The sequence below is a fragment of the Lycium barbarum genome, chromosome 3 (genome assembly GCF_019175385.1).
Source record: "Lycium barbarum isolate Lr01 chromosome 3, ASM1917538v2, whole genome shotgun sequence".
In the NCBI taxonomy this organism is placed as follows: Eukaryota; Viridiplantae; Streptophyta; class Magnoliopsida; order Solanales; family Solanaceae; genus Lycium; species Lycium barbarum.
This window is the reverse complement of record NC_083339.1, coordinates 3,049,932-3,077,185: the sequence shown is the minus strand read 5'-3', so window position 1 is coordinate 3,077,185 and position 27,254 is coordinate 3,049,932. Positions and strand designations below refer to the sequence as shown.

The window sequence follows — 27,254 nt, the reverse complement described above, 5'->3', positions numbered from 1 at the left end:
TAAATGAGAGAAGTCCTCTCACTGCGACATTCTGTATACACGCATATAAAAGTTCGAAAATTCTCTCTCTCTTTTTTTTTTTTTGGTCTGAATAATAGAACATGTCCAATTTACTTAGAATGAGAGAAGGTAAAACTTTATTCTCCCATTTCATGTACTCCACTCTTGGTTATTAGTATATTGGATAGGGGTCAGTGCCAAACACCTACTATATATTTAGGTTTAGAGAAAAGTTTAGCCATGATCATTGAAAATAAACAGAAAGAAAAAATCATGCTGGTATTGTGAATTTCCTTTGTTTAGATTCTTTAGAATTTAAGTAAAAATTGAAAAAGAAAAAAAAAAAAACGTTAAAATCCTCCAACGAGACCTGTTCTGATGCACGATAAATATTCAAAATTTGTAAGGTATTATAACTAATGGCGTTAATTAACATCAACCATCTTATAAGACTAATGACATTAATGTCAATACAACAATAACAGTACTACCTTAGAATTACACTAATGAAAAACACTTACTCCTAATCCGAAATATAACATAAAGTTATCAAACAAACTCTGCTAATTACCCTATTCTTCTAGTACTCTATCTTAGTGCTAGTTAATGAGAAAATTAAACCTAACAAATTAATAGAAGTAGCAATCGAGTTATCCCTTAATTAATCCCTCTTCATGGATATGAAGGCAAAGAAGCCCAATATGGTGGCACCACTGGATTAAGCCCATCTACAACATTGAAAACATAGCTACATTCAGCCATATTATTATTGTTATTGTTATTCTGATGGTTACTTGTAGTAATTCCTCTTGTAATTGTCTTGTTGGAACTTGGCATTGATGTGCTTTCCACTGTCTCTTCACCTGATATATCAGTGTAAACTGTGGAATTTACTTGTTTCTTTGTGGCTTGTTCCTTCAAAATTGCTTTCAATGCATATACCTGTGATTAAAAAAAAGAAAAAAAGAAAAAAAGAAAAAAAAATGAGTTTAGCCTTTATCCATTGACGTGTAAAAGATGTGTATCAAGACACCTAAAAGATAAATTGTTCGGACTCTTCAAATATATTATCGGGTGGGTGTCGAATCCTTCAAAAGCTATGCATTTTCTAAGAATCCGACATGGGTGCGACTGCATTTTTGTATGATCCAAGTAGCATAGCCTTAAACATGGTAGAAACTATAGCGACCATCCATATAAAAAGTTAGATTTTGAAACAACCTCAAAAATACAGGGCAAGATAACATACAATAGATACAATATGGTCCCCTTCCTTAGTGAGATAAGAATTAAAAAATAACCATTTTCCAGACTTGTAACTTAGGAAAGGCCACAAATTCAAAAGTTATTGAAAAATAACCAATTTCTGGAATCCATGATAAAATTCATGACACTATCCTAGTTGTTTCACTTTTTTAAGTTTGAAATTCATGGTATTGTTATGGTGTTTCCGCATTAAAAGTGGCTATCTTCAAAGAATTTCCAAAACTCTAGTTCTTTTTAAAAAATCGGTTCGAAAAGCGGCTGACCTATACAATTTTTAAAAAACACTGGTTCGAAAAGAGGGATAAAGCTGTATGAAGGGTCAATTTCAATTTTATTACAAGGTATTATAAGGAGACACAAATTTATTTATTTGCATTCAATTTATAAGCCGACCTTGCTTTAAGTGATGTGGACAACTGAAGTTAAAGTTGTCTCCATAGTTATGGCTCCAAATATGGGGAGCCAAACAGACAATTATTCCATATTACCCTTAAGTTTCACGAAAATTGTTTTTTTTTTCTTCTTAAAATAACAAAAAACATTATTCTAGAGTCCTATTTGAACTTAGAAGATGGATGAAATAAGAAATATATGAAATATGGATTATCTTATGATTAGACATAGGTCTTACGAAACCCCAATCATTTGTTTAGTAGTTGAAAAAGCTTCACTGGTATACACCAAAACCCCTATTGTAATATTCACCTGTCGCCTATTGACTACGTCTTCTTGGTTGATAATAGGCCCTGACTCACCTTCCGTAGACAAATCTCATGGAGGAAGTTTAGATTTTCTAAATTTTCATTAAAATATTTGACATTTTAGAAATATAAAAAGTTTATTTATTACTTTTTTAAGATTTAATCTTATACAAGATCACACGAAGCAACTTTAACATTGCTTCAAGGCTCCCGTCATATAAAATTCTACATCAAGAATGACTGATCAAGAATAAACACACAAAAACTTTTAAAGTTTTGCATGAATTGCATGGATATGCAAGAAATTAAGCTCACCTCATCTTGTAGCTTCTGCTTTTCCCTTGAAACAACATCGTAATCTTGTTTAAGAGAATCATAGAGTCTTTCAAGTTGCTTAGCCTTCCATCTAGCCCTTCTGTTTTGAAACCAAACAGCAATCTGTCTTGGCTGCAACCCAAGTTCTTTGGCCAACTTCATTTTCCTGTCAGGGTCAAGTTTTATCTCTTCTTGAAAACTGTTTTCTAGTGACTCTAACTGATCATTTGTCAATCTTTTCTTTTTGTCCAGATGATGTTGATTAAGTACAAAGTTGTTGTTCTTGTTATTGTCCATTGTTGGGAGCACTCCACCATGTTGTGTTTGCATTGCATGCTTCATTTCCATACCTTCAATAAGACAAAAGAAAGAAAATATTACAAAATAAGTAGCTAATCAAAAACGTATTTAAGTTCTATGCATTGACAATTTAAAAAAATTATTGGCTGCATTAACTTACCGTGGCTAGCAGGGACAGCTTTAATGTAGTTATGGATCCATGAAAAAAAGAAAAGAAAAAAAAAAAGGAAGAAGAAACTTGGGACCAGCCGCTCTAATTCGAAATATGTCTTTTTATCTATTCTAATTCCTATCCCTCTCAGTCTTTACTCTACAACAGATACTGTCACACTGGTTTTTCACTGGACATTCAACCAAGTCGGGTGATGGCTGCTCATGTAACTCTATTTACTATTGGTAACCTAAATAGTAAGTGATTTGTTATATTATCAGTCTATATAACTTACTAAATCCTTGAAAGATTATAAGTATTAGCATGTAAACATGGTTTGTGAGATAAAATGGGCAATCATAAGGCTGATATGACAAAGTTGGTAAGTGGCACTTGTTTTTTTTACTTTCTTTAGGAATTAAACTGATAAAAGTTCCAATTATTGGAGGCATCAAAGGAAGAAGAAAACTGCTTAATTATGATATCTCCACACCTATCCCCAACAAGATATACATACAAAGAAACCACAAAAAAAACATCAGTTTAAATTGAAAAGAACACTATGAAGGAATGAGACTGGACAATTTCCGGAAGTCCATAACATGTTATTGCTAATTGACCGAAGTGAAAAAACAAAAATATTCCGATAAAGACGTTTGTCAGTAATAAGTATCATAGGATAAATGTTGAAATCATATAAAAGTAAAACACACAAAAATAATATATCAATGAACTAACATGAATAATTACAAGACACCATAATTCTTTTTCTAATATATTTACCTGGATATTGGTCATAATTGTAGCTGTAGAGAAAATTGAAAGAATTATCATGAACTGGTCTTGAAACAAAAGGTCTAATATTCCCATTATTCCAGTCCATTTTCTTGGACCCTCTCTTTTTTCTTCCTTCTAAACAAGGCAAAGATCAAAATTCTAGCCCCTCAATATATATATTGATAAATCTTTTCTAGTACTGGACTATAGTACTCAAGACTATGGACCACCTACAAAATAAAAATATAATTTTTTTTAGGGTATTGTCCTGTTGAAAAGGTTTGAAAACTTTCTTGGTTTGTCTTGAAGAAACAAAAGTGAAAAATGAGAAGAAGATGTTGTAGGGAGAGTTTGCTACACTTGTGGATATTGTGTCAATTTGTGAAAGAGATAGTTAGAGGATAAGAACTTGTGAGGGTTCTATATATGCTTCACTTTTGGGAGCAACTCATAAATATGACTTCCTCTTTAGGTTTTTGATGTTTTTTGGGGAACTTGGGTGGGTGGGGTACTATATAAATATTAATTAATGAGGTTAATGCATAGTAGTATATTTCTTTTTTACATTGACAGATATTTTTACCTATTGTAACAAATAACTTGTCTTATTTTTAGGATCGCATCTACTTTTTTTTTACGAAGGCTTACTTATAAGTTATGAATATCATTTGGATAACTTGACAGTGTAACCTTTTTCTTAACACTGACGGTGTTGCATAATTTAACTTCCTAATTTGGGTTTTCATTAGTGTTAATTTTCAAGAGGAGAATTTGAACTCCATTGATGTATATTAAAAGAACCATAAAATTTGCGCATACTTCATTAACTAGCTGGGAGCAATTCATTGAGACTTAAATCATATATGGAGTGAAAAAAATCCACTCCACATATTTAATTGGGGGGGTTTAATCTAGTGTTACATTTCAACACGAAAAATTTAACTCCAACGGCATATTTATTTTTTAATTAAAGAACCATAAGATATGCGCTTACTTCATTAACTAGCTAGGAGTAATTGAGACTTAAGCGATGTGAAAAAGGTTTACTTTATTAGTTTATTTAGTGAAGTGGTATTTACCTTGTATGGATATTGTAACGTGTTGTTGTAAGTAAAGACGGATTCACAATGTAACTTGTGCATTCACATGAATCTAGTAGTTTTTGTCCCGACCTTAAATATATGTTAAAGAAATTTACTAAATATCTATAAATATTTTAATTTTGAATATAATTGTCACTGCTGGAAGTTGAAATCTTTAAATTTTAAATTCAGAATCCACCTCTGATGACAGGTTTTTTATATCCCAATTCCATGTTACTGGTCCTGCTTATTATAAGCGTACTTATAGTTATCTTAAATGACCTGATGGTGCAAACTCTTCCTACTTTATTATGTGTGTATAAAAGTTCGCAAAGAAATTATTTCCATGTTAATGCACCTTAAGCGGAGCAAAGCTAGAGGGGCAGGAGGGGATTCACCAGAACTCTGTCGGAAAATAATCACATTGTACATATATATGAAAATTAATATATTAATTATGTATAATAATAATGAATTTCCTTCGTGTAAATGTTGTCTTCGCCACCACCTCAAGTAATTGAGTTTTGATAGTAAATTAAGTTAATTGGGAGTGAAAATAGCAAAGGATACATCAAAAGTCACCATCTAAGGGGAGTACATGGTCCCCTTAAAGGCCTAAGAATACAGACAAGATGCCTTGATCTATTTTCACGCCTCACTTCCTTTTCTTCTGACAAATTTATCTTTTTTCTTCTCTCCTCGGTACTACCACTTCTTGGTATAGTGCAGCACTTGTTTTCTTCTATATGCACCATTGAGGACTCTCTCTCTGTCTATTTGTAACAAGATCAATATGAGGGTAAACTCTAGTAAAAAGTATAGTAAGAGACAAAAAAGTGTCTGCTGGGATGGAGCTAAAGGGAGGCAAGAGGTTCATGCAATTTTGAGTTCGGTTCGTTGGAAAATTATATTGTGAAAATAATGCAAAAAAAACATTTTTTTCTTGATTATATATAAACTGCTGATTATATATGCAATTTTGAGTTCCATTAGTTGGAAAACCACGTATTTTTAGCAGTGTTCCATAGATTGTTTTTGACCGCATGTTCAAATTTTAGGTGTGATATTTATATTTTCCTGAATCTTCTTCATCGAAAAATTGTACTACAGTGAGATAGAAATAGTTTTTTTAATTATTAAATATATACTGTTGAATCACCTTTGACATATATAAAAGAATATCCTAACATACTGGCAAAGGAGTTTCAAATTATTTCCTCACACGTTCAAATTTTAGGTGTGACATTTAATATTTTTTTGAATTTTCTTTGCCGGAAAATTATACGGCGCAAATAAGTGTAAGAATGAACTATATTTTTAATTTATATAAATTGTTCAATCCCCTTGATATATGTAAGAGGATATTCTAGTGTAGTTGCAAAGGATTTTCAGAATTTGTTTTTTATCACAAGTTCAAATTCTAAGTATGACATTATGACATGCTATGCCTTAGGAACAAAGACGGAGCTAGGCGTGTAAGGGGATTCATCCATACACGCTTCAGCCAAAAATTAATCTTTATCTATAATACAGTAGAAGTTGAATCCCTTTACTTCATGCACTGGCTTAGGAAGATGACAAATTGATGAAAGGGGTAACATTAATTTAACCAAAGGGAAAAGAAGAAGTGTATATTTATTAGATATATGGTAAAGAACGAGGTAGTAGTGGCTAATAAATAAATAGAGTAATGAATTAAGCTGCTGCTGCTGCTACTTCCTGCTTAATGGCATATGAATAGCTCTCCTATAATAAATGGACTTGCAGTACAAATATACCAGAAGCCTGAATATATAAGGTCCAGTTTGATGAACCTTCTTTTTCACTTCACAAAATTAACACACAGAGAAACAGGTCTTTTTTTGGCTATTTGTGCAAAAAGATCAGTAAGTGGACCTGCATCACCAACCAATGTTATGGTAGAGCGCTAACTACTATTTCATTCTAAATTAAAGATCTCGGGTTCGAGCCTGGAGTATGGAATCGTCTTTGTTAGCAGAGACGAGCCAGAATTACAACATTATGGGTTCAACATTTTAAGACGACCACTTCAAGTATTAATAATTGTGTTCTTAATTTAATATGTACAGAGGCGGCTAGATAATTAATTATGGGTTCAGACGAATCCAATAGCTTTGTCTTAGATCCTTTAATTTCTTTGTATTTGAAAATTCATTAAATATGTATAAATATTTAGTTGTGAACCCAGTAACGAAGACAAGTTATGAGTTTATAATGATTTCAGAACCCATAAACTTCATCCGACTCCGCATTTGAATATATACACATTCAATGATTTTCTTAACACAAATACACTATTTGAGCAAATGCTAGCGATTCTGCCGAACCTATATGTGAGCTTCTATCTCTGCCGTCTTCTGTTAGAGAGCGTTTTACCTAACATGCCAGTACCGACACAAATTTAGATTTAATCGAGTCCCAATATAAATAGTCGATAAAGAAACAACCTTTTTTTTTTGCTATCTGTGTAAAGATAGTAAGTGAAGCTGTATCATGAGCTCATTTAATATTCAATGTAGCATATAACAGAGAGGAAGAAGAAATTAAATTAAAGGGTACTGTTAGCTGCCGATCCCCAAAAAAACGTGAGAGCAGACTGAAAATGGGACTTGACAGGTATAGAACCTTGAACTGTACGGCATAAACCTTCCTTAATTAAAAGTTTAACTTTTATATACAAGATGTTATAAAAAATAACTTTGACACTATAGGTGTCATTAAAAGGATACTGAATTTAATTAGTTTTATGTACTGACGGTGTAAAAGTATCAGGTCACCTAATAAAGATTATGAGTTTAAGTTCTATGTTCTGATGGTGTAAAAATATATACACAAGATATCATCAGGTCACGTAAGGGGTAATATATATATATATATATACACACATATGTGTATATATATACATCAGTCATCCGGTCACATAAAAGGTAATTATGGCTCTATTTTATAAATATTATTTGATTGCTAACATAAATAAATGATAATGATAAGTAATTATATATAACAAATTACATTACATTACTGAAGTAAAAAATTCTTATATTATAGTGCATATAACTTAAATGCTAACCTTATATACACCGACGGTACTATAAAAAGGTTTACACTAACGCAGGTCACTTTTCTACTAGTTGTAACAAGTCATCTATCATATTACGTAGGTCACCAATCCATGTTTGCTATGGAAAGTGAGTCATAACAAGTAACTTTCAAGTCATGACTTGATAATATAGAATTCTTTTATATTGTTAGTGTAGAGACGGATTAAGAATTTGCAATTTATAAATTTTGGACGGATTAAGAATTTGCAATTTATAAATTGTGGCAACCGCTCTTTTACCATAGAACCCACAACCATGCATTTATGCTACTGGTTTCGCAATGTATTATATATACGAATTTAGTAAATTTCTCAAGATAAACAGGATCTGAGCCAATTGTTTTGTTAACCTGTAAGGCTGTAACATATAATGTGCACTTGCCATTGTGTTAGTGTAAATATTAGTTAAACTCAATAATCGGAAAAAAAAAAAATAGATAACTTACTTGTTGCGATAAGTTACGCCTTAAGTTATAATCTTTTACATGTTTATCCCCTTCCGAAGTGTCTTACGTATAATATATTTTTTTTGATAAATAAAGGTCAATTTTTTCACTTTTAAAGCACCCGAGAGGTAAAAGTTTTACCCCGATTCAGCCATATGAAATTTCAATTTTTTTTTTTTAAACATAAAGTTCATGCAGGTAGAGTATTAATGTCAAGTTTCATTGCTACACTAACTTCGTATCAGACTATGCTCAAGTTTGAAGTTAAGCTCTATCGAGCCTAACTTTAGACATACAAATTTGAAGTTAATCTCTGTCAAGCCTAACTTCAGATATACGGGTTTGAAGTTTTAAGTCTTGACAAATTCAACTTCAAACTCGTATATTTAAAATTTAAAATTTTAAAACCACGATTTTCAGCTATAGTCTACTATGTTTGTATTTGATTCCTAAACAGCTAAAGTTCTTATAAACTTCAGGTTTTCTGAAATAGCGGTCTTAAAACGGCTATTTGTGCACTTTCCCCGTTACTATCTATTAAGATTATTATTTTTGTTACAAAATTTGTTTGGACCTGAGTGGTCTTCCTTGTGGACACATCATTTGACTTGCCAAGCTAGTTAGCTAAGAAGCATAATTACAAACTTGAGCAACTGTGGTGGTGCTTAAATGCCATTTATTTCCTCAATTTCAAATGCATTTCCATAGTTTCCTCTACAATTAATTCATTCTGGTACGTTTATCTATTTCATTCTCATACAAATTTGGAAAGAGTTTATTTACGATAGAAAAGGAAATTTCATCGAATTCGAAATTATAATACACAGAGACCTGGCCTTCTTTACACAAGAAATTAAAAAAGCTGGTGAAAAGAATAAATTAGTACTACAAACGTAGCTGTATCAAACTTTCAGGACCTAGTACAGTACTTCAAATGATTAAGAATGCATTGAAGGAAAAAGAAAATAGAGTGTCAACTCCTACATAAATAGTGAAAAAAAGAAAGAAAGAAAAAAACCTCTCACACAAATGATATTCGTAGTAATTGAACAAAAATATATAATGTGTATCTTTATATAAACTGTTTTCAGTTTAATTAATAAACATTTCTACCTCATTTCGTATTACAAATCACGGTAAAGTTAATGTGTTTGGTGTAAACATCGACGAAGTCAGGAATTCTAATTAAAAAAATGCAACCTAAAGTAATTTTTGGACTTCCTTACTGCTCCACTAAAAGCGTGTCTTGTGTCAATACTATATTTTTACCCTACTTATATGCAGTGGTGGAGCCAGGATTTTCAGTAAGGGGGTTCAAAAATATGAAGAGGTAAACATACGAAAAAGCCAAGGGGGTTCAACACCTACTATAGATACATAAAAAAATAATTTTAACCTTCAATATACACTGTAATTTTCTGCCGAAGGGGTTCGGATGAACCCCCTCGGTTACACTTGGCTCTGCCCCTGCTTATATGGTCTATTTGTTTGACTAAAGGGATTAAATTCAACCTTTCATTTCTTTGGTTTATCGCCTGGATCAACCCAATTAATCTGAATTCGCACCGAAAAGCAGAGCTACTCGCCGCAAGGGAGTTCCAGGAAAATTAAATTTTATATACAAAGTTAAAATTATCTTTATGTATAGATATAACTAATTCTTCATTTTTTTACTTTTTAATATTTTAAATTCTGTTGGTGAAAATTTTGATTGTGTTTTAATTTCATGTCTAGGGCTAGGCCCAAACTCTCTAGTTGAATGAATGGTAATATGGGTTACAAAGGGTGATTGGCATTGCTTTTAAGATTATTTTTTATTTTATTTTTTAAAAAGTTTTCAAGTTGTCTGTAGAGAATAGTGTTTGTTCCATTTATTTCAGTGAAATTGATTTTGCGGGCTAAGAAGCTAAGTATATATAGGGTATTGGATTCTCAGTTTTAGAGTCAACACTCAAAACAGTATTTTATAGGTACAAAAACTACTTCTATAATATCACTTCTAAATGAGGCGGTAAGTAATTAATTAATTAGGCAGTAGTTGGATTCCCTAGATAAGTTTTTCCCCTCCAAACCCCCCTCCCCCTCCGCCACGCTTAATTGAGTCTCGTCTCGTATTAAGTAAGACGTTTTATCTCACACTTCTAGGGGTCTTTTAAAATACTAGTGAGGATAACCCATCCATTAACATCCACAATCGCGATATAGAGAACCCATATTACCTGCTTACTAACATAGCAGATGAAGATATACATTAACCCCAAATTAATCTTAGCTTAGTACTAATCCATAGTTGAATTCACCTAAAAAAACAAATTATTAGGCTAATCCTTACTTTAGCATAGGGAACTAATTCAGATAAAATATTTCGGACCATATATTTAATCCAAATCCAAATCATACAGCTAAGGAATCAAAAGGACTATAAAAATCTAATTAAACTGTGACATTTAATTTAATTAACACGTGTTCCCTAAGGTTAGAGGCTTAATCCAACTGTAAGAAGTGACACACTTTTAGAGCCTACAACAAGAATGGTCCACGCAACTTCAAGTGTTTAATTATCAACCATAAAATTAAGCATTCTACGAAGGTACATATTTGAAAAAACCAAAGTACATATTTTGTTAATTACTTCACTGGAATTACTGCTATTTATTAAAAAAGAAGTTCAAAGGATCAAATTTTAAATGTGTGTTCTTTATTAATGAGATGTTATTATGCGCCTCAAATATGCAGTAGCCGACACCATGGCCCTCCCTTTGTACGAAAGAAATGTTACCCCATCTTATAGTAATTATCACGAGTTCATAATTAATCCATCTCCAAGATTAACATTACATTTCAAATTATACATCAATATGGGATAGTCCTGAGACTGGAGAACTTCTTGGCGTGAGGAGTATTTTACTCTGGTAATGGACTTATCCGGTACAATTTTGAGTTAGTCCGGTCAGTAAGCTTCAAATAATAGATCATAATTCATAGGTAACCGATTTTGGGACTCTTATTTAATGTATAGCCGAAATTTATAAACACTTTGGAATCAACTTCAGGCATACACGACTAAAGTCGGAAAAGATCCGATCTGAAGTTACAAATTTTGGCTGGAGTTTGTCTTGAAAACCTAATCGTCAGACCAATTTATTTAAAGTTTGAACTACCAATTCTAACTTCAAATACCGGTTAATGCTAGTCAGAGAGATTTATATAGCGTTTTAATTTCCCTACATGAATGGTATAGACAATATATTTTATCTTGTCAGTAGATTTTGTGAAGATATAGTTCTAATCAGTAACAAACGATCAAGCGAGGTAGAAATTTTTAGGTCGAATATTTCTAATAGAAAAAAGATAGCAATCCTGATCATAAGTAGGGCTGGGCATAAATACCGAAAACCGAACCGAACCGAACCGAACTAGTTTGGTTCAGTGTTTGGTGTCCACCTTCAAAAAACCGAAACCGAAATAGCCGAACCGAAGTTTGATAAAACCGAACACACACCGAAATTTAATACATTACCCAAAAAAATTAAAATAGTCCAGGCCCATTAAGTTTAAAGCCAAAAAAACCCAATTGTAATAAGCCCTCTTTTGCATTTGTATCCCTAATTTTCTACTTCAGTTGAGAAAATCAAATATGTTAAGGAAGGCAACTAGGATGTGTCTTTAGGATTAATGTATGTCCTTTATGTGTTTTATTAATTATTCTTACAGTATGTATATAACACCTAGTAATCCTATATCATGGTTATAGTTTTCTATTCTTGTATATCCTGTTTGTTTGATTTTGATTTCAATTTATCAGTTTTATGTTTTATTGCTTTTGAGAATATGAATTAGTGTCAAGGGAATCGCTTCTAATATTATATCAAAAAAACTGAATTGAAAAAACCGAAACCGAAAGAACTGAACCGAACTAGTTTGGTTCGGTGTTCGGTGTTCACCTTCAAAAAACTGAACCCGAAATAGCCAAACCGAAGTTTGATAAAACCGAACCGAAAAACCGAACGCCCACCCCTAATCATAAGAGGAGTTAGGATCTAAAGTTATGGACTTATGGATCTTGAAGTTGTCATTGAATACATAGCTCGTCTTTGGTTATTGGGTTCGTCATTAAACACTTATACATATATAATAATTTTTCTAATATAAATAAAGCGTCTAAGCAAAAGTTTCGAAATTCGTCTGTACCCATACCGAATGCTCTACCTCCGCTTATGTTCATGATTATTCAAACCTTTATCGAAGCATATCTAATGATCAGTATAATCTCATATATTCGACTATTCTCCGCGAGAAATCTGAGTTTACAGTTAGAAGGAATTTAGTTGCAGCATATAATGCAAAGTTGTCCTGGTCATAGCTAGTAGTAGCCATTTGCCTGTCCTCTCATTTTATTATATTTATTACTTAATATGTGCAAGTATATATGCCTTACAAATATCAAAGGACAGGCGGCGCCTTTATGATGAAAACTTACCTACACATTTAATATTATTACAATCTTTTTCTTTCTACTCTCTTGGTATTTCTATGGTACTTCAAGAATATTTATCAAGCAGTAAATGACTAGCTAATGCAAATCCCTTCTTCATATACAACACTTCCACATTAATAAGGCACATGCCTGCTACATGTAAGGGTAAATTAATAAGTTGTAGTTTGAGAAAAGACATGTTTTAACCCCTGAACTTAGCACGAAAACTCGCTTTAGCAACTAAACTTAAGTTGTATTTATATACCCCTTTAACAACTTTCATTTCAATTATTTTCCACCCTAAAAAAATAATATCACTCTCACAATGTGAGGTGTATTACACTTGCGCCACGTCATTGCCACGTCAATGTCACATCATTGCCACGTCGTTGCCACATCATTGCCATGTCAAAAAAAAAATCATCACCATCATCTTTAACCCACACCCACCACCACCACCATCATCTCCCCACCAAATTTCATCAAATGCCTTCTCAAATTAGTCTCACTTACACTCAAATTCGTCCAAATTGATTGTTTTTATTGTTATTGTTGGCCATCATTAGTTTGGACAAAATGCCCTTAAAAGAAAAAAAAAAATCACCACCACCATCTTTAACCCACATCCACAACCACCACCACCACCATCATCTCCCCCAACAAATTTCATCCAACTCCTTCTCAAATTAGTCTCACTTACACTTAAATTCGTCCAAATTGGTTGTTTTGGTTGTTATTGTTGGCCATTATTAGTATTATTATTAGCAAACTCATTTCTTCCATAACTTTATTTTTGAAATCAAAATCAAGAAACCAAAAAATGGTGAAAATGAAAAGAAAAGAATGATGAGAATATAGAGAGAAAGAGGGATTTGTGAAGAAGAAGCAGCAGCTGGGGGCGGGGCTGTGGAGGGGGGGGGGCTGTGGAGTGGGAAGAAGAAGAAGCAACTGGGGGCGGGGCTGTGGCGGGGGCGGGGGGGGGGGGGGGGGGGGGGGGGGGCTGTGGAGTGGGAAGAAGATGGTGGGTGAGGTTGTGGAGTGGAGGGGGATTGTGAAGAAGATGGTTTTTATTTTTTAATTGTATAATGTTTATTTTATTTTTTAATTGTATAACCTTTATTTTATTTTTTTAATTTATAATTATATATATATATGAGCGGGTCCACTTTTTTTGCTTTTCACTCTCTTAATTATTATTTTGTTGTTGTTTTTGCCACGTCAGCATTTGGGGTGGAAAATAATTGAAACGTAAGTTGTTAAGGGGGGTAAATAAATAGAAGTTAAGTTTAGTTTCCAAACTGAGTTTTCGTGCCAAATTCAGGAGTTAAAACATGTCTTTTCTCTTGTAGTTTAGTGATAAGAGTGTATGTGAAATATGTGTCAGACATATATATGTATTGAATTAGTATAAATACCTGGTATGGATAAGTTTTTATCGCATGAGAGAGTATACCTTGATCTTGGTTGGTGCTCTGCCCAGGGTACAAATAATTTTTTTTTATAATGATGATGTTTGAATCCACTTATTTATCAATCGACTATTTAATCGATGATAATTGTAATGTCTAGGTTAGCATACACCAGATGGGGATAAGTTTTTACTTCATGAGAGGGTATATATTGATCTTGGTTGGTGCGCACCCTGGGGACATATAATTTTTTTTAATAAGAGTGATGTTCAAATCAATTTACTCGTACCTTGACTATTTAATTGGTGATGAAGAAATGTCTAGGTCAGCTTACTTGTATCTTGACTATTTATTTGGTGTATAATGTTTGTCACCCTACTCATCATATCTCAATTGTTTATCAGTGATAATTAATGATAATGTCTAGGCCAACTTACTCACACGTCAAGTATTTAATTGATAATAACGGTAAATATCTACGTCAATTTATTAGTGCCTTGATTATTATTTAATCGGAAATCTACTTCTTATACCAGCATGTGTACCGAATAACTCTGCATGCCAAGGTTTAAAGCAAATAAAAAAAAAATCACCCAACATTTGTTTTTGGTCTTAAATAGAGTTTTATCATCAATTTTTCACCTATTTTGTTAACAACTAGGCTTGATGAAAGAAGAAGAAAAATTGCTCACTGTACTAGAACAGATACTTTTAAATTAAACAACCCAATTCCAGCACATTAGAAAGACAGCTGTCACATGCACTGTACAATTTTCTGAAATCTGAATCACATTTCAAAAGGGTTGTTACAGTCTTACAGATTGAACACAAAGGTTTAAAGTAGATTTTTTTTCTAGATACTAGATGGAAGTACCCCTACCTAGTTTCTGTAGACCTGACCAGTGGACCTATGTCATTCTCAAAGTCTCACACAGTGACAATGGACATGTGCTAATCACTTTCATTCCTCTCGTTAATCATAAACTTTTTTTTTCTCATATTAAAATTACTTGTATACATTATAACAGTAAAGTCGCAAAATTATTTATGTAGCATTAAAGTAGCTGAACTTTACCTACTATTACCCACCAATCATCGGAAATTTTATAGTTTCCACTTTGCCATCAAGAATTTCAAGTTTTGTCAAGGGGAACATGGAAACACGAAAAAGTGTAAGATCTAACTCCAATTTTCACATACTTCCCATTTGAGAAACTAATGGAATGATTGTTTTGATGAATCCATTTCTCCATGAGTGTCGTTTGCTTCAAAGGTTATCCCAATTATAATCCATGGATAATTGGATAGATAAATTATGTTCCATTATTAGACTTTATCGCATATTACAGAATGTCACTGGACTTGGTTAAAGATTAAACACATTTCAGAAAGGTACTATAAACTCAGGGGCTAACTTTTGCCATCATAAGTCTCTGAGGCTATTTATAAATAACTCAACTGTGACCCTTGCCATAATACACAATAAAATAAGTAGACTATTAGTAAAGGCAAAACTTTTTAAGTGTAATGGAAGCTGCATTTTAGTGAAAGAGAAACGAACGCTAATATTCAGCACCAGAAAGTGATAAAGAAAAGAAAAATGAAGGCCTTCTAATGTCAAAAAAATCAGACACAGGGTTTCCTGCAATTGACATGCAATCAAAATAGTAGTGACCCAGGCACAACATATAAAGAAGGTTGCTAGCGATGAAGATAAGCATCAAGAAAGCAATTAAAGAACAGAAGAACAGCAGGTACGCTTTTACAAAGAGGGTGAATTCAACCTAAGCAGGCTTCAATCGCAGAGAGCAAAACCGATAATACAAGTAGCAGTAAAGACATTTGAAAAAGAATTTCTCGAATATTTACATGTACATTGAGAACGTTAAACCTTTCCTCGTGACAGATGAGCAAAGTACATTTTCTTGATCTTTCCATTCTGGGACAAAACTAGACCAAAGATAACATAGTTACATTTACACGGACACAGGTACCTAAGGCAAAAAACTACAATGACTATCCTCCACGAAACCAAGTTTTTAGACAGTATAAGCCGTATTACAGGACCCCAACCAAAACTTTCTGGGAGCAGTGGAAAAAATTAGAAACAGATGACTTAGTGGTACTTCAAGACCCTTTTTCTTCTACGACCTTTCAGATCGCTTGGGACAATCGATACAGAATCTACACAGAGCCCACCTTTTGAATGTGTGCAATCAATCTGTTTCATTGAAAATCTAACTTCAGTAGCAGGGTCGGACCTACTCACAATAAATTCACCCACCTTGTACTCTATCCAGTTGCCACCTTGATCGCTATCATGTATGGAGGACTCACTCACTATATGCTGCCCATCAGATGTAGATAGTTCATATCGCACTGGCCCTAAATCCCATCCATGAGTGTGCTCAAAGTTGCAAACACGTCGACCAAGTCTCTTGTAAAATTTCCCAAGGTGGACCCTGAATGTTAGCGTGTATACATCCGGAGGAAATGGGAATTTCACTGAACCACCTACTTCAAACCACCATACTTGCTGGCAATACGCCACAACGTGGAACCTATGGAAGCAGAAATATTAGGAATCAGACTTTAGACATCCTTGACAATAAAATCTTGGTTACTTTGTTTGAGAAAAAACTAAGCATTATATGTGTTGACCTACAAGAGGTAGTCTAACATAACGAAAAAAGTGAAGGAAAAAGGAGGAAAATCACAGGTCTTTTAATAGTCAGTATTATCCAATGACTAAGAAGAAAAAAGGACGGCAGTGCACCACCACGAAACTGACCTTCTTTTACTTCCCAATAAAACCAACAAAGTAAAGCTTGAAGGCCATGAATTATCGAATATTGCAAGGAAAAGGTTTAATATACCCATTATCCTTTTGCTCTATGGGATTAGTGTCTGGTGATAACATTATCTTAAACAGCATGACAATCATCTTTTAAAGGTCTCATATTTTATGAAATTAACAGCATTAATCCTCAGTTGCCTGATAGGAGGAATTCAAAGTTTCAAATTAGATAGCAATAAACATGGCGCGTAATTTCTCAAATTTTATTAACAGATATAGAATAGTGAAGCCTAAATCTGTTAAATTTATTAGCAAGAAATCGCAAGGAAATACGTGTTCTTAATTCTGAAACAAATGATCTGGTCTTATACACTCTATAGAGTAAGTTTACCGGCCAAGTGCTGAGTCAGAGAGAAAGAAGAATCACCCGTTCCCGATACTAAATCCGTCAATATCATCACAAAATAGCCAAGAAATAACTTTTGCATTGAGCAAACGAGTAAATTCTGAACTTTTTACCAAAATCCTTATTAGAAATTTGCCATAATAAACTAATAAGTCCTCTATATATCTTCTTCCTCATTCACAAATAGGAATTTAGAACTTGTACTATCCAGCAAAGGCACATCGACCTAGACAAACTATCCACAAATTTATCCAAATCTTATTGCCCCGTATTATCAACTGAGAAGTTCATGTGCTATAGTAAACAAGGCCTTTTCAAAGTGTGAGGAAGAAAAGCATGGTTTTGTTGTCTTCTATTTTACCCTCAACAACAACTATGCCTCAGTCATAAACAAGTTGGCACCAGCTATATGAATCATTACTGCTTCATTTAAGCTCAACTCATGTCATCATCATACCAAATAAAATAAAAATCAAAAAGAAGTTAAATATAGATATAATAACAATAATGTTAGAAGTTCTCTAACAAGTCTAAAGTCTATTACAAACTAGTAGATATCATTAATATGAATCTTTTTTCTTCCATTGTGTCCTATCTTTAGCTGCGCCTATATATTCTACCCTCAGGCCCGTAAAATAAGAAAATCAAAAGAACAAGAAAACAACAAAGAACACTTCCAAAGAAATCCTGGAATACTGCATTGACAGGTTTAGGACAATAACAAACACCTGTCACTTTTTTTAATATTACTTTAAAAAAAAAAAAATAACATACAAAGAAATGAAATTTAGGCCTCATTTGTTTGCACTTATGAAGGTTTGAATCTTAATCATTAAGATCTCAATCATTAAGTGTGTTACAAAGAAATGAAATTTAGGCCTCATTTGTTTGCACTTATGAAGGTTTGAATCTTAATCATTAAGATCTCAATCATTAAGTGTGTTTTGTAAAACTAGACCTTGTAAAAAGTTTAAGACCTCAACCTTTGGAATCCAAGAACTCCTGAATTACCAGCTAGTGTTGTTTTATCAGTTATAGCTAATAAGTTATAGCCCATCGCTCATTTCTTCTAGTCTTGAATAAGCCACCCTCTCCAGGGGTGAATTAATTACCTTCCTATCAGTAATTGCATGATTCTAAGTTGAAATCTATTTTTTGTATGTGCATATTCTAGTGCCATTGAGAACAAATCCAAAGAATAGCTTCTATTTTTGACATCTCCAGGATCTTGATTTCATTGATTCGTTCACCTTGTAGAGAAAAATAATGAAAAAGTGGGTACAGAGGATTGCTTTGGCTTCGGAGTTGCCTGTTGCTTCTCCATCCATATCCATACTGTCTAAGAACTCTAGCTACTCCTAGGCCAACTAAAGCTTCTCACCCTACATCAAGCATAACGGTCTGACTTTTTCAATCATGTATGTCTGAAGTTCAGGCATATGGTAAGCCAAACTTTGTCTGAAGTTCAACAAAATGTCTGGATTTTGTTTGCACAAGCCATATGCCAAAGTTCAGAAAAAAATTATTACTTCGGAGGCAGATTTTTACAATTTCAGTGGCGTATGTTTGAAGCTAATTCTGAAGTAGCTAAACTTACAAAAATTTGTAAACTTAGGCCTTAAATAGGGGACCCAAAATCTGCTATGTGTGCACTTGCCCCACCAACAGATCGCACATGGGTTTCAAGCTGTCAAAACTCTTCTTTCATGCCTTTACACCCAAATCCCATTCCAGCTGCAACCCATTGTCAGCAGACGCCCCCATATTATCTGACATTGGAGTTTATGGTACTTTGTTTCCAAATTTGAATGTTCTCATGATAAAAGTTTCAAAGTATTTATGATATTAAATGAGTTTTGTAGGTTTGATATTATTTTTCCTAAAACAAATTCAGGTAGATATTGTTTTGATGAAGAATTCAGGTAGATATTGTTCCGCAAAGGAAGATGAAAAATGTCCAAGTAAATGTTAGGCTGATCAAGCACAAAACCCAATATCTTCTAAGAATTTACAAGATTAATAACCCCCATTAGTCAACTTCTGTTGCAGTACAAATTGTTTGATTATAGTAAAAGGAAGACTTTGATTATAATTTAGCCAGTATAATGTATTTCAGTTAGTATGCCGTCTGAGATTCATAATTAGGAAGAACCCAAATTTCTAAATTTGTTTCAAATAATCAAAAGGCTACATCATCTCACTCCTTTAATTTTAAAGAAATTAGTTATTAGTTTATGTTTGTTCCTTTTTGGTGGCGTTTGATTGAACGAAAATTTGAATTTGCAGGGGAAAAATCAATCATGAAATCTTGTTTGTTTGTGTTGTTTTACCCAAAAAGGAAGTTTACTATTTCAAAGCTTTCCTAATTCATTTTCGTTTTACCATATGACATAGAAAAGGGAATTGCAATATGGGTATCCATACTATCTGTCACTCTACCCGTTTCTTACCCGTATTAAATACGGGGTCGAGTGTTTTATCCTTTTTTCTTTTTCAACCTGTCCATATCCAACACCCCCATGGTAACGAAACTAGCGGATGAACTGAAAAGCTAATGCCAAATAAACAACTACTCTAATCAAGTGATCTTTTTTTATAGGTACTCTAATCAAGTGATCTTAATAATCAGTTAAGAGATTCATTGCATATAATTTGAACATACTAATCTAACCTTGACTCATCAGTAGGAAACCAGTTCCAATGTCTTCTGTCTTCACCACTAGTTATCAACATCGCTTTCGTGGAGATAGACATGCAAATCCTTCCACTAATTCTATCCAACCATACTTCCTGCAATGTCTCCCACATAAAAAGAAAAGCACATATTAGCAAAACAAAGCATATTTATATTTTATCACCACAATTTTCAGCCACAAAGCAACACCAACCCGCAAATAGAATCTAATAATACTTCTTTCCCATGTATTTGACACCATTACTATTTGGAAACTGAAGCGGTTTCCTCTTTGACTATGTTTTCTTCATAATCATTAAGAATGTATAACTATAAAAATTTGTAATTCATAATACTTCTCATGTAGCTTCTAAATGTGTAAATATTAGTTTAAAAAAGAACAGAATTGGATGTCTGAATCCAACAACAACTACGCCTCAATCCCAAACAAGTTGGGGTCGGCTAACATGAATCCCCACTTTATTAAAGCTCCTTTCATATCAAATTGGATCTCCGAATTCCCACAGAAAATTGGATAAGTTCTCTCATACTTTGAACACTATTCTTATTGGTATGGAGATTTCTAACATGAAGGGGTCGTTTTTGGTTGCTGGTTAGAGTTATATAGGTATTAGTAATGAGGGATTAGTGATGCAGGGTTTAGTTATTCATGTATTATTATTCCATCTTCTATCCTGCACAAAATAATACATAAATTCCTCATAACTTATACATGTAGCAGTTATCCGAGATTCTAAATAGCTAACCAAGCACCGTATTTGGTGTGTTTAATTTTATACATAGCAAGAAAATGCATGGTTCAAGTTATATGCAGGATTTAATAAATGAATAAATCGGTGGATCTATCGATCGGTCATGTCATATAGGTCCGAGTTGGTCATGTCAATGCTTGATATATATCAAAAAGATGGCCTCCTATCAGGCAATCAAACGACCCCTAAGTAAATAAAGTACTTGAAAATACCCATCTCAACATGAAGCTCTATTTGATTCCAGCAATTACATTAACACAGCATAGTTACCTATGTCAAACAGCTACATCAAGATTCCCACTCCAATTGTACTTGAAATTTACACACATTTCTTATCAGAACATAATAATCATTCCGAAAATAAAACGCACTTAACCATTTACAGTCAAAACAATAAAAAAATACTCCCTCCCTCCCAATTTAAGTGTCTTAGTTTGACTAGGCACGAAGTTTAAGAAATAAACAGACCAAACTTGCGGATGTTTGAATTGTCAACTTACTAAATATAGAAAAAGGCACTCTTTTTTTAACAGACCAAAAAGGAAAGTAAGATACCAATTTGGGACTGGGGAGTAGCTTAATTAAGATTCTTATTAAGATCCTCACTTCATTTCTACTTGAAATTTACACACATTTCATTATAGGAACACAAAAAAACATTATCTCAAAGTGAAAATCCCACAAAAAAAAAAAAAAAAGAACCCAAGAATCTACATACCTTATTGCCATCATCAAATGGAACAGGCCTAGATAACAAAGCAAATATATCTTTCTTAGAATCCCAAACGGCGTCGCTTGATGTAGCACGACGAAAAGCCCTATTAAGCCTAGCTAAATTACAGATTTCGGGTGGATTAAGGTACATAAACACACATTCCACGAAATTTTCCGGTATGTCACCAAGACTTGGTTTTCCCGTCGTTGATTCGTTATCTGTTAGACTGGATAATGATGCGCCCATGCGAAATTACCTTCTACTCCTTAAGATTTTTGTGGGATTGAAGAGAAGAGGAGATATTAATAGGGGGAAGTAGGAAGAAATTTCAAAGGACCCATTTTTTGTTGGGAAAATTTCACATATAAACAATTTATGGGTCGAAATTACATATTCATAGCCCATATTTTAATTACAAACCTACAGCCCACATTTCATGGCCCAACTTGACTATTCACTTTTATGCAACATTATACAACTCTATACACCTACTGTAGACAATATATATAGCTTGTATAAAAGTGAATAATAATGTATAAGACTAGTATACAATATTATACAACAATATATAACTTTATACATCTAATGTAGAAAATGTATAGACCTTGTATAAAAGTGTATAATAATGTATAAGACTAGTAAAAAACTGAAGAGGAAAAAAATGGCTATGGCGGGTAATTAAAAAAGATGGGCTAAAACGGGTAAATATTTTTCCATAATTGGCATACAGTGTAAAATTCCCTTCTTTTTTTTTTGTTTAAATTTACCCCTTCCGTTATACTTTCGGTCCAAATATACCAATTTACTCTTAATTTTAAAGGGGGAGGTAAACCCGTCAACCGGTTCGGGTTAACCGGTAACCGGACCGGTAAAACCGGAACCGGTTAACTGTTTATTATATACCGGTCCGGTTTCAATTTTTTTGAAACCGGAACCGGTGGAATTAAAATAAAATAAAAAAATTGTAGCCGTTGGGCAACGGTCCATTTGCAAAAATGACCGTTGCCAAACGGTCCCAAACCCATTTTTTGCCCCCCCCCCCCCCCCCCCCAAACTTTTTTTTTAACACTTTAACCCATCCCCCACCCCTATATAAACCCCTCTCCATTTCCAGTTTAATCCACACCAATTCACTCTGCTCTTTCTCTCAAATCTCAATCTCTCAATTATAGTTACTTTGCAACAATTAGCCACTTTAAATTTCTCTCAAATAAATATTATAAAGTCTTATTATAGTTTCAATTATTAATTTTGCAATTATAATATTGTTGGTGGAGTTGGTGATTTTGCAACAATCCGAAGTAACTTTGGTGGATTTGCAATTCTAGCCGCCTTCACTTTGTTGGAAATTAGTCCGGAAATTTAGTACCTTTATTCCAACTCTATCTTTATTTTTCGCAATTTAATTTACGCAATTTAATTTGTTGCAATTTATTTTCTTGTGATTTATTTGAGTGTGATTTAGATTAATTCTATTTAATAATGGCGAAGAGATACATTTGTGGAAGAAACACCTAATTTAGGTATTGATGTTGGTGGAAATAATCCACTTTTAGGTCATGAGGCAATGCAGCAACATTATACCGACACTTTTAATGAAATTGATGATGATGATGATGAAACACAACCCTCCGAAAATCCCATAGGAGATACATGTCCTGCACAATCACATACACATGGCAAACCGCCTAGAACTCGTAAGCCAACCGCTAAAATTTGAAAATTTATGACTAAGGATAGGGAAAGCCAAACAGCTAAATGTACCCTATGTGGACAAGTATTTACTTTTAAGCAAGAAACTAGTAAGGATGGTGGAATGGGTACACTAAATGGTCATATGAGAAAGAAACATATGGATGTTTGGGGAGAGCAAACGGGTTCAAATGTGGGGGGTATTCAAATTACGATAGACCCACGAACCGGTAAAATTTTTAAGTATGACAAGAAAATAAAGCGTGTAGAAATAGCTAAAATGGTAGCTTATGATTGTTTACCATTTTCCTTTCCTTCGGGTTTGGGGTTTGTTACTTACATTCAACGTTGTTATAATCCGTTATTTGAGGGTATTCCTAGAAGTACTTGTAGAGCGGATGTTATAGATTTGTATAAAAAATATAAATTTTATTTGCGCCATGTATTTAATTCTTTAAATTGTAATGTTTCTCTTACCGCTGATTTGGGTCTTAGTCTTAACAAGTTAGATTTTTTTGCTATTACATGTCATTGGGTTGATGACAATTGGGTTATACAAAAAAAAATTATAGCTTTTTTATATGATGAAGGAAAAGATCGTCACGATGGAAAAATTTTAGCGGATTCAATGTCTACTATTATGAGATTTTTTTACATTTATAGAAAAACACTTTGTATTGCTTTAGATAATGCTTCTAATAATACAAAGGCGATTGGTCTTTTAAAAAGAGAATTAAACACTCCGCTAAAAAAAAAAAATCATGTAAGATGTAGTTGTCACATTTTAAACTTAATTGTTAAAGATGGTCTTGTGCGTTTTGACGATTCTATCCAAAAAGTTAGAGATGCGGTTGCGTTTCTTTTATGTAATGCTAATAGGGGAAGAATTAGAGATTTTAAGAATGCTTGTGTGGAAAATAACCTTAGACCTAGGAAAATTCAAGTAGAAATTGAGACTAGATGGAACTACACTTACATTATGCTACAATAAGCATATGAGTATAGGATTCTCATACAACAAGTTCACAACAAATATAATATTAATAGTGATGATTGGTTAAATTTTACGGATTGGGAAGATGTTAAGGAATGTGTTGAACTCTTAGAAAAATTTTATAATGCAACTCTTGCTTTTTCTAAACAATTCTATCCCACGGTAACCGGAATTTTAGCCTACTTAGCGGAAATAGCTAGAGTTTTACAAGAGTATAAATATAAACCCGGTTATCAAGCGGCTATTTTTGATATGACAACAAAATTTAAGAAGTATTTTTTCCCATCCCAACTTTATTTATATTTGGTTCTCTTTTAAATCCTTATTTAAAAGTGTTTTATACTAAAGCATTGGTTGGTCAAATTTATACATTTTTAGAAATTGAAGAGGGAGTTCAACCATCTTTAGCTGAAGCCGAACTCGCTATTGATGACGAGTTTAGAAAAGTTTTTACTCATTATTCTAATTTGGAAGAACATGCTACACCCGTTGCTCCACGCCCTACTACTTCTCGAAGTAGCAAAAAGGGCTTGTCCGCCTTGTCGGGTTTAAAAGTTTTACATTCACATCCAACTTCTTCTTGTAATGCAAACTTTGATGAATATCACTTTTATTTGATGCAACCAAATGTGGATATCAAGGAACTAGATGAGTTGGACGTCTTATCATCGTGGAAGAAATACAAGGTAAGTTATCCGATACTCTCAAGAATGGCTCGAGATATCCTTACGGTTCAAGTATCAACCGTGACTTCGGAGAGTGCATTTAGCCAAGGAAGACAGCAAATTGGAGACCATAGACACTCATTATCCGGCTTTAGCTTGCAGATACTAGTGTGCATTCGCGATTGGATTAGATCGGAGCAACGCAATCAAAACTTAGAAACGGAGGAAGGCGAAGAGGAGGAGATTGAAGATTTGATAGCAAGTGGACCGGACCAAATGGAAGACTTTGAAGATATCTCCATGGCCGAATATGATATGGGGGAAATTAACCAAATGATTGAGAATTGGTGATTTTATTATTCTACTATTTCTTTGCAACTCATGTATTATTTGAAAGTTAAAAAAACTACATCTTGCAAATAAATGTTATCCAAAAATGAATAAAATATATAGCTCATTGAGCTTTCTTCTATTTACTTGTGTTCATATTTTTACTTATATTAAGTTAGGAATATACCTAAAATATACTGAGAATATACTTATAATATACATCTACTTAAATTAAAAACTAGAAAGTTATATACTTGAAAAATAACTAAAATATACTAAGAATATACTTATAATATAAATATACTTAATTTATAAAATACGAATTTATAAACTTAGAAAAAAATTAAGCTATAAATAACTTAAGTTATAATATATAAGTATATATAGTATACATATAACTTAAACATATATATATATATATAAAAGTTATAAGTCAAGTTATATAACCTAAGTATATTGATATATATAAGTATATTCTTAGTATATTTTAAATATATATGTAGTATAACTTAAGCATATAACTTAATATATATACACGTATATGGCTATATGCTGCCTGTATTGCTTGCTGTTAGTCAGTTAATATATAAACCTTACTTATAAATAAATATAACATATGTAAATATACCTACAATATACTAATAAATACTATAATATACAAAAAACAAAAAAAAAGAGGTTTTGACACTTTTGAACTGGACCGGTCCGGTTTCGGTTATTTAACCGATAAACCGGAACCGGTGGCCGGTTCCGGTTTTTGAACCGGAAACCGGCCGGTTACCGGTCCGGTTCAAACTGGTTAACAGGCCTAGGGGGAGGGACACGTAGCAAGCTCAGAGTCAAATATTAAATGACGCAACCCAAATTACTTTATAACACAGCATAATTTTATTTTATTTTTGAAAATTATAACACAGCATAATTACCCATGTCAAAACAGCTAAATTAACATACCCACTTCCATTCTACTCGAAATTTATACACATTTTCACTATAGAAACATAAAAGAAACAATATCACAAATATCATCGAAGTAAAAATCCCATTAAAAAAAAAAAAAAAAAAAGACAGACCCAGAAACCTAATTAACCATTTACAGTCAAAATAACAGATAAATCCCAAGAATCAAAAATATTTTAAAAAAAAAAAAAAGCCCAATGAATCTAAATTACCTTATTGCCATCATCAAATGCAACTGGACGAGATAACAAAGCAAATATATCTTTCTTAGAAAACCCCTCGTATTTTTTTCTCTGAGGCAATACGTCGAGCAGTTGATGAGCATTAACCCGAAGTTTAGAATCCCAAACGGCGTCGCTTGATGCAGCACGACGAAAAGCCCTATTAAGCCTAGCTAAATTACAGATTTCGGGTGGATTAAGGTACATAAACACACATTCCACGCAATTTTCCGGTATGTCACCAAGACTTGGTTTTCCCCTCGTTGATTCGTTATCGGTTAAGCTTGATAATGATGCGCCCATGCGAAAATTACGTTTTACTCCTTGTTGGGTTTTAGAAGAGAAGAGGGGTAATTTAGTCAATTCATAGGTGTTGTTGCTGGTGCCGGTGAGTTGAGAGATGGATTGGATTTGGGGGAGATATTAATAAGGGGAAATTTCTAAGGACCGGTTTTTTGTTTTTGATTTGACCCATCCGATAGACCCTCGACTCAAGAAAAGATAATTTAAAGCAGTTTGAAAAAAGAAAAATAAATACATCAAAATATTTCTGAACTATACCCGAAAAGTCGATATCACACCTAAACTATATGAGCGACCTATTACACATCTTAACATCTAAAAACTGAAATTATTTACCCCCTGCAAACTGATGACCACTTGCACAATGAAAAGTGTAATACACTCGCCTGCCACGTCAGCGCCAAATCAGATTTCTTTAAATTTTAAATTATTTTTCTTTTCTTTTAGTTAATTTATTGTAAAATATAAATACCCCCCCCCCCCCCCGCCATTTCTTCTTCATTCCCTACCCCCACTACTGCCTTCTCCCCGCCCCTTCTCCTCCTCCTCCCTTATCTTCACGCCCCTGCCCCTTTCCTCCATTTTTCTCATCACATTGTTTAATTGGACAATTAATTGTTACTTTCTAATTTCATTATTAAAAAAAAAAAAAACACAATCCAATGGATTTTGCAGAGAT

The 27,254-nt window shown here is 33.3% G+C and overlaps 2 protein-coding genes across 4 annotated transcripts; both read right to left on the bottom strand.

The window, feature by feature from the left end:
* Positions 1-392: 392 nt before the first annotated feature.
* Positions 393-3,939, bottom strand: LOC132629930 (putative homeobox-leucine zipper protein ATHB-51). Its single transcript, XM_060345356.1, has 3 exons — positions 3,517-3,939; positions 2,283-2,632; positions 393-942 (listed from the first exon to the last, which is right to left on the bottom strand). Exons 1-3 carry the CDS (start codon positions 3,614-3,616, stop codon positions 673-675), a joined length of 720 nt encoding a protein of 239 aa, XP_060201339.1. The 5' UTR covers positions 3,617-3,939; the 3' UTR covers positions 393-672.
* Positions 3,940-15,863: 11,924 nt separating this feature from the next.
* On the bottom strand, positions 15,864-26,759 carry LOC132629929 (F-box protein PP2-A15-like). 3 transcript variants are annotated; one of them, XM_060345353.1, is made up of 3 exons: positions 26,264-26,759; positions 19,920-20,047; positions 15,864-16,606 (listed from the first exon to the last, which is right to left on the bottom strand). In XM_060345353.1, exons 1-3 carry the CDS (start codon positions 26,573-26,575, stop codon positions 16,162-16,164), a joined length of 885 nt encoding a protein of 294 aa, XP_060201336.1. In that variant the 5' UTR covers positions 26,576-26,759; the 3' UTR covers positions 15,864-16,161. The 3 variants fall into 3 exon arrangements, with proteins under 3 accessions (XP_060201336.1, XP_060201337.1, XP_060201338.1); XM_060345354.1 differs by having other exon boundaries at positions 19,920-20,038; positions 26,264-26,756; XM_060345355.1 differs by lacking the exon at positions 26,264-26,759 and adding an exon at positions 21,414-22,011 and having other exon boundaries at positions 19,920-20,038.
* Positions 26,760-27,254: the final 495 nt, after the last annotated feature.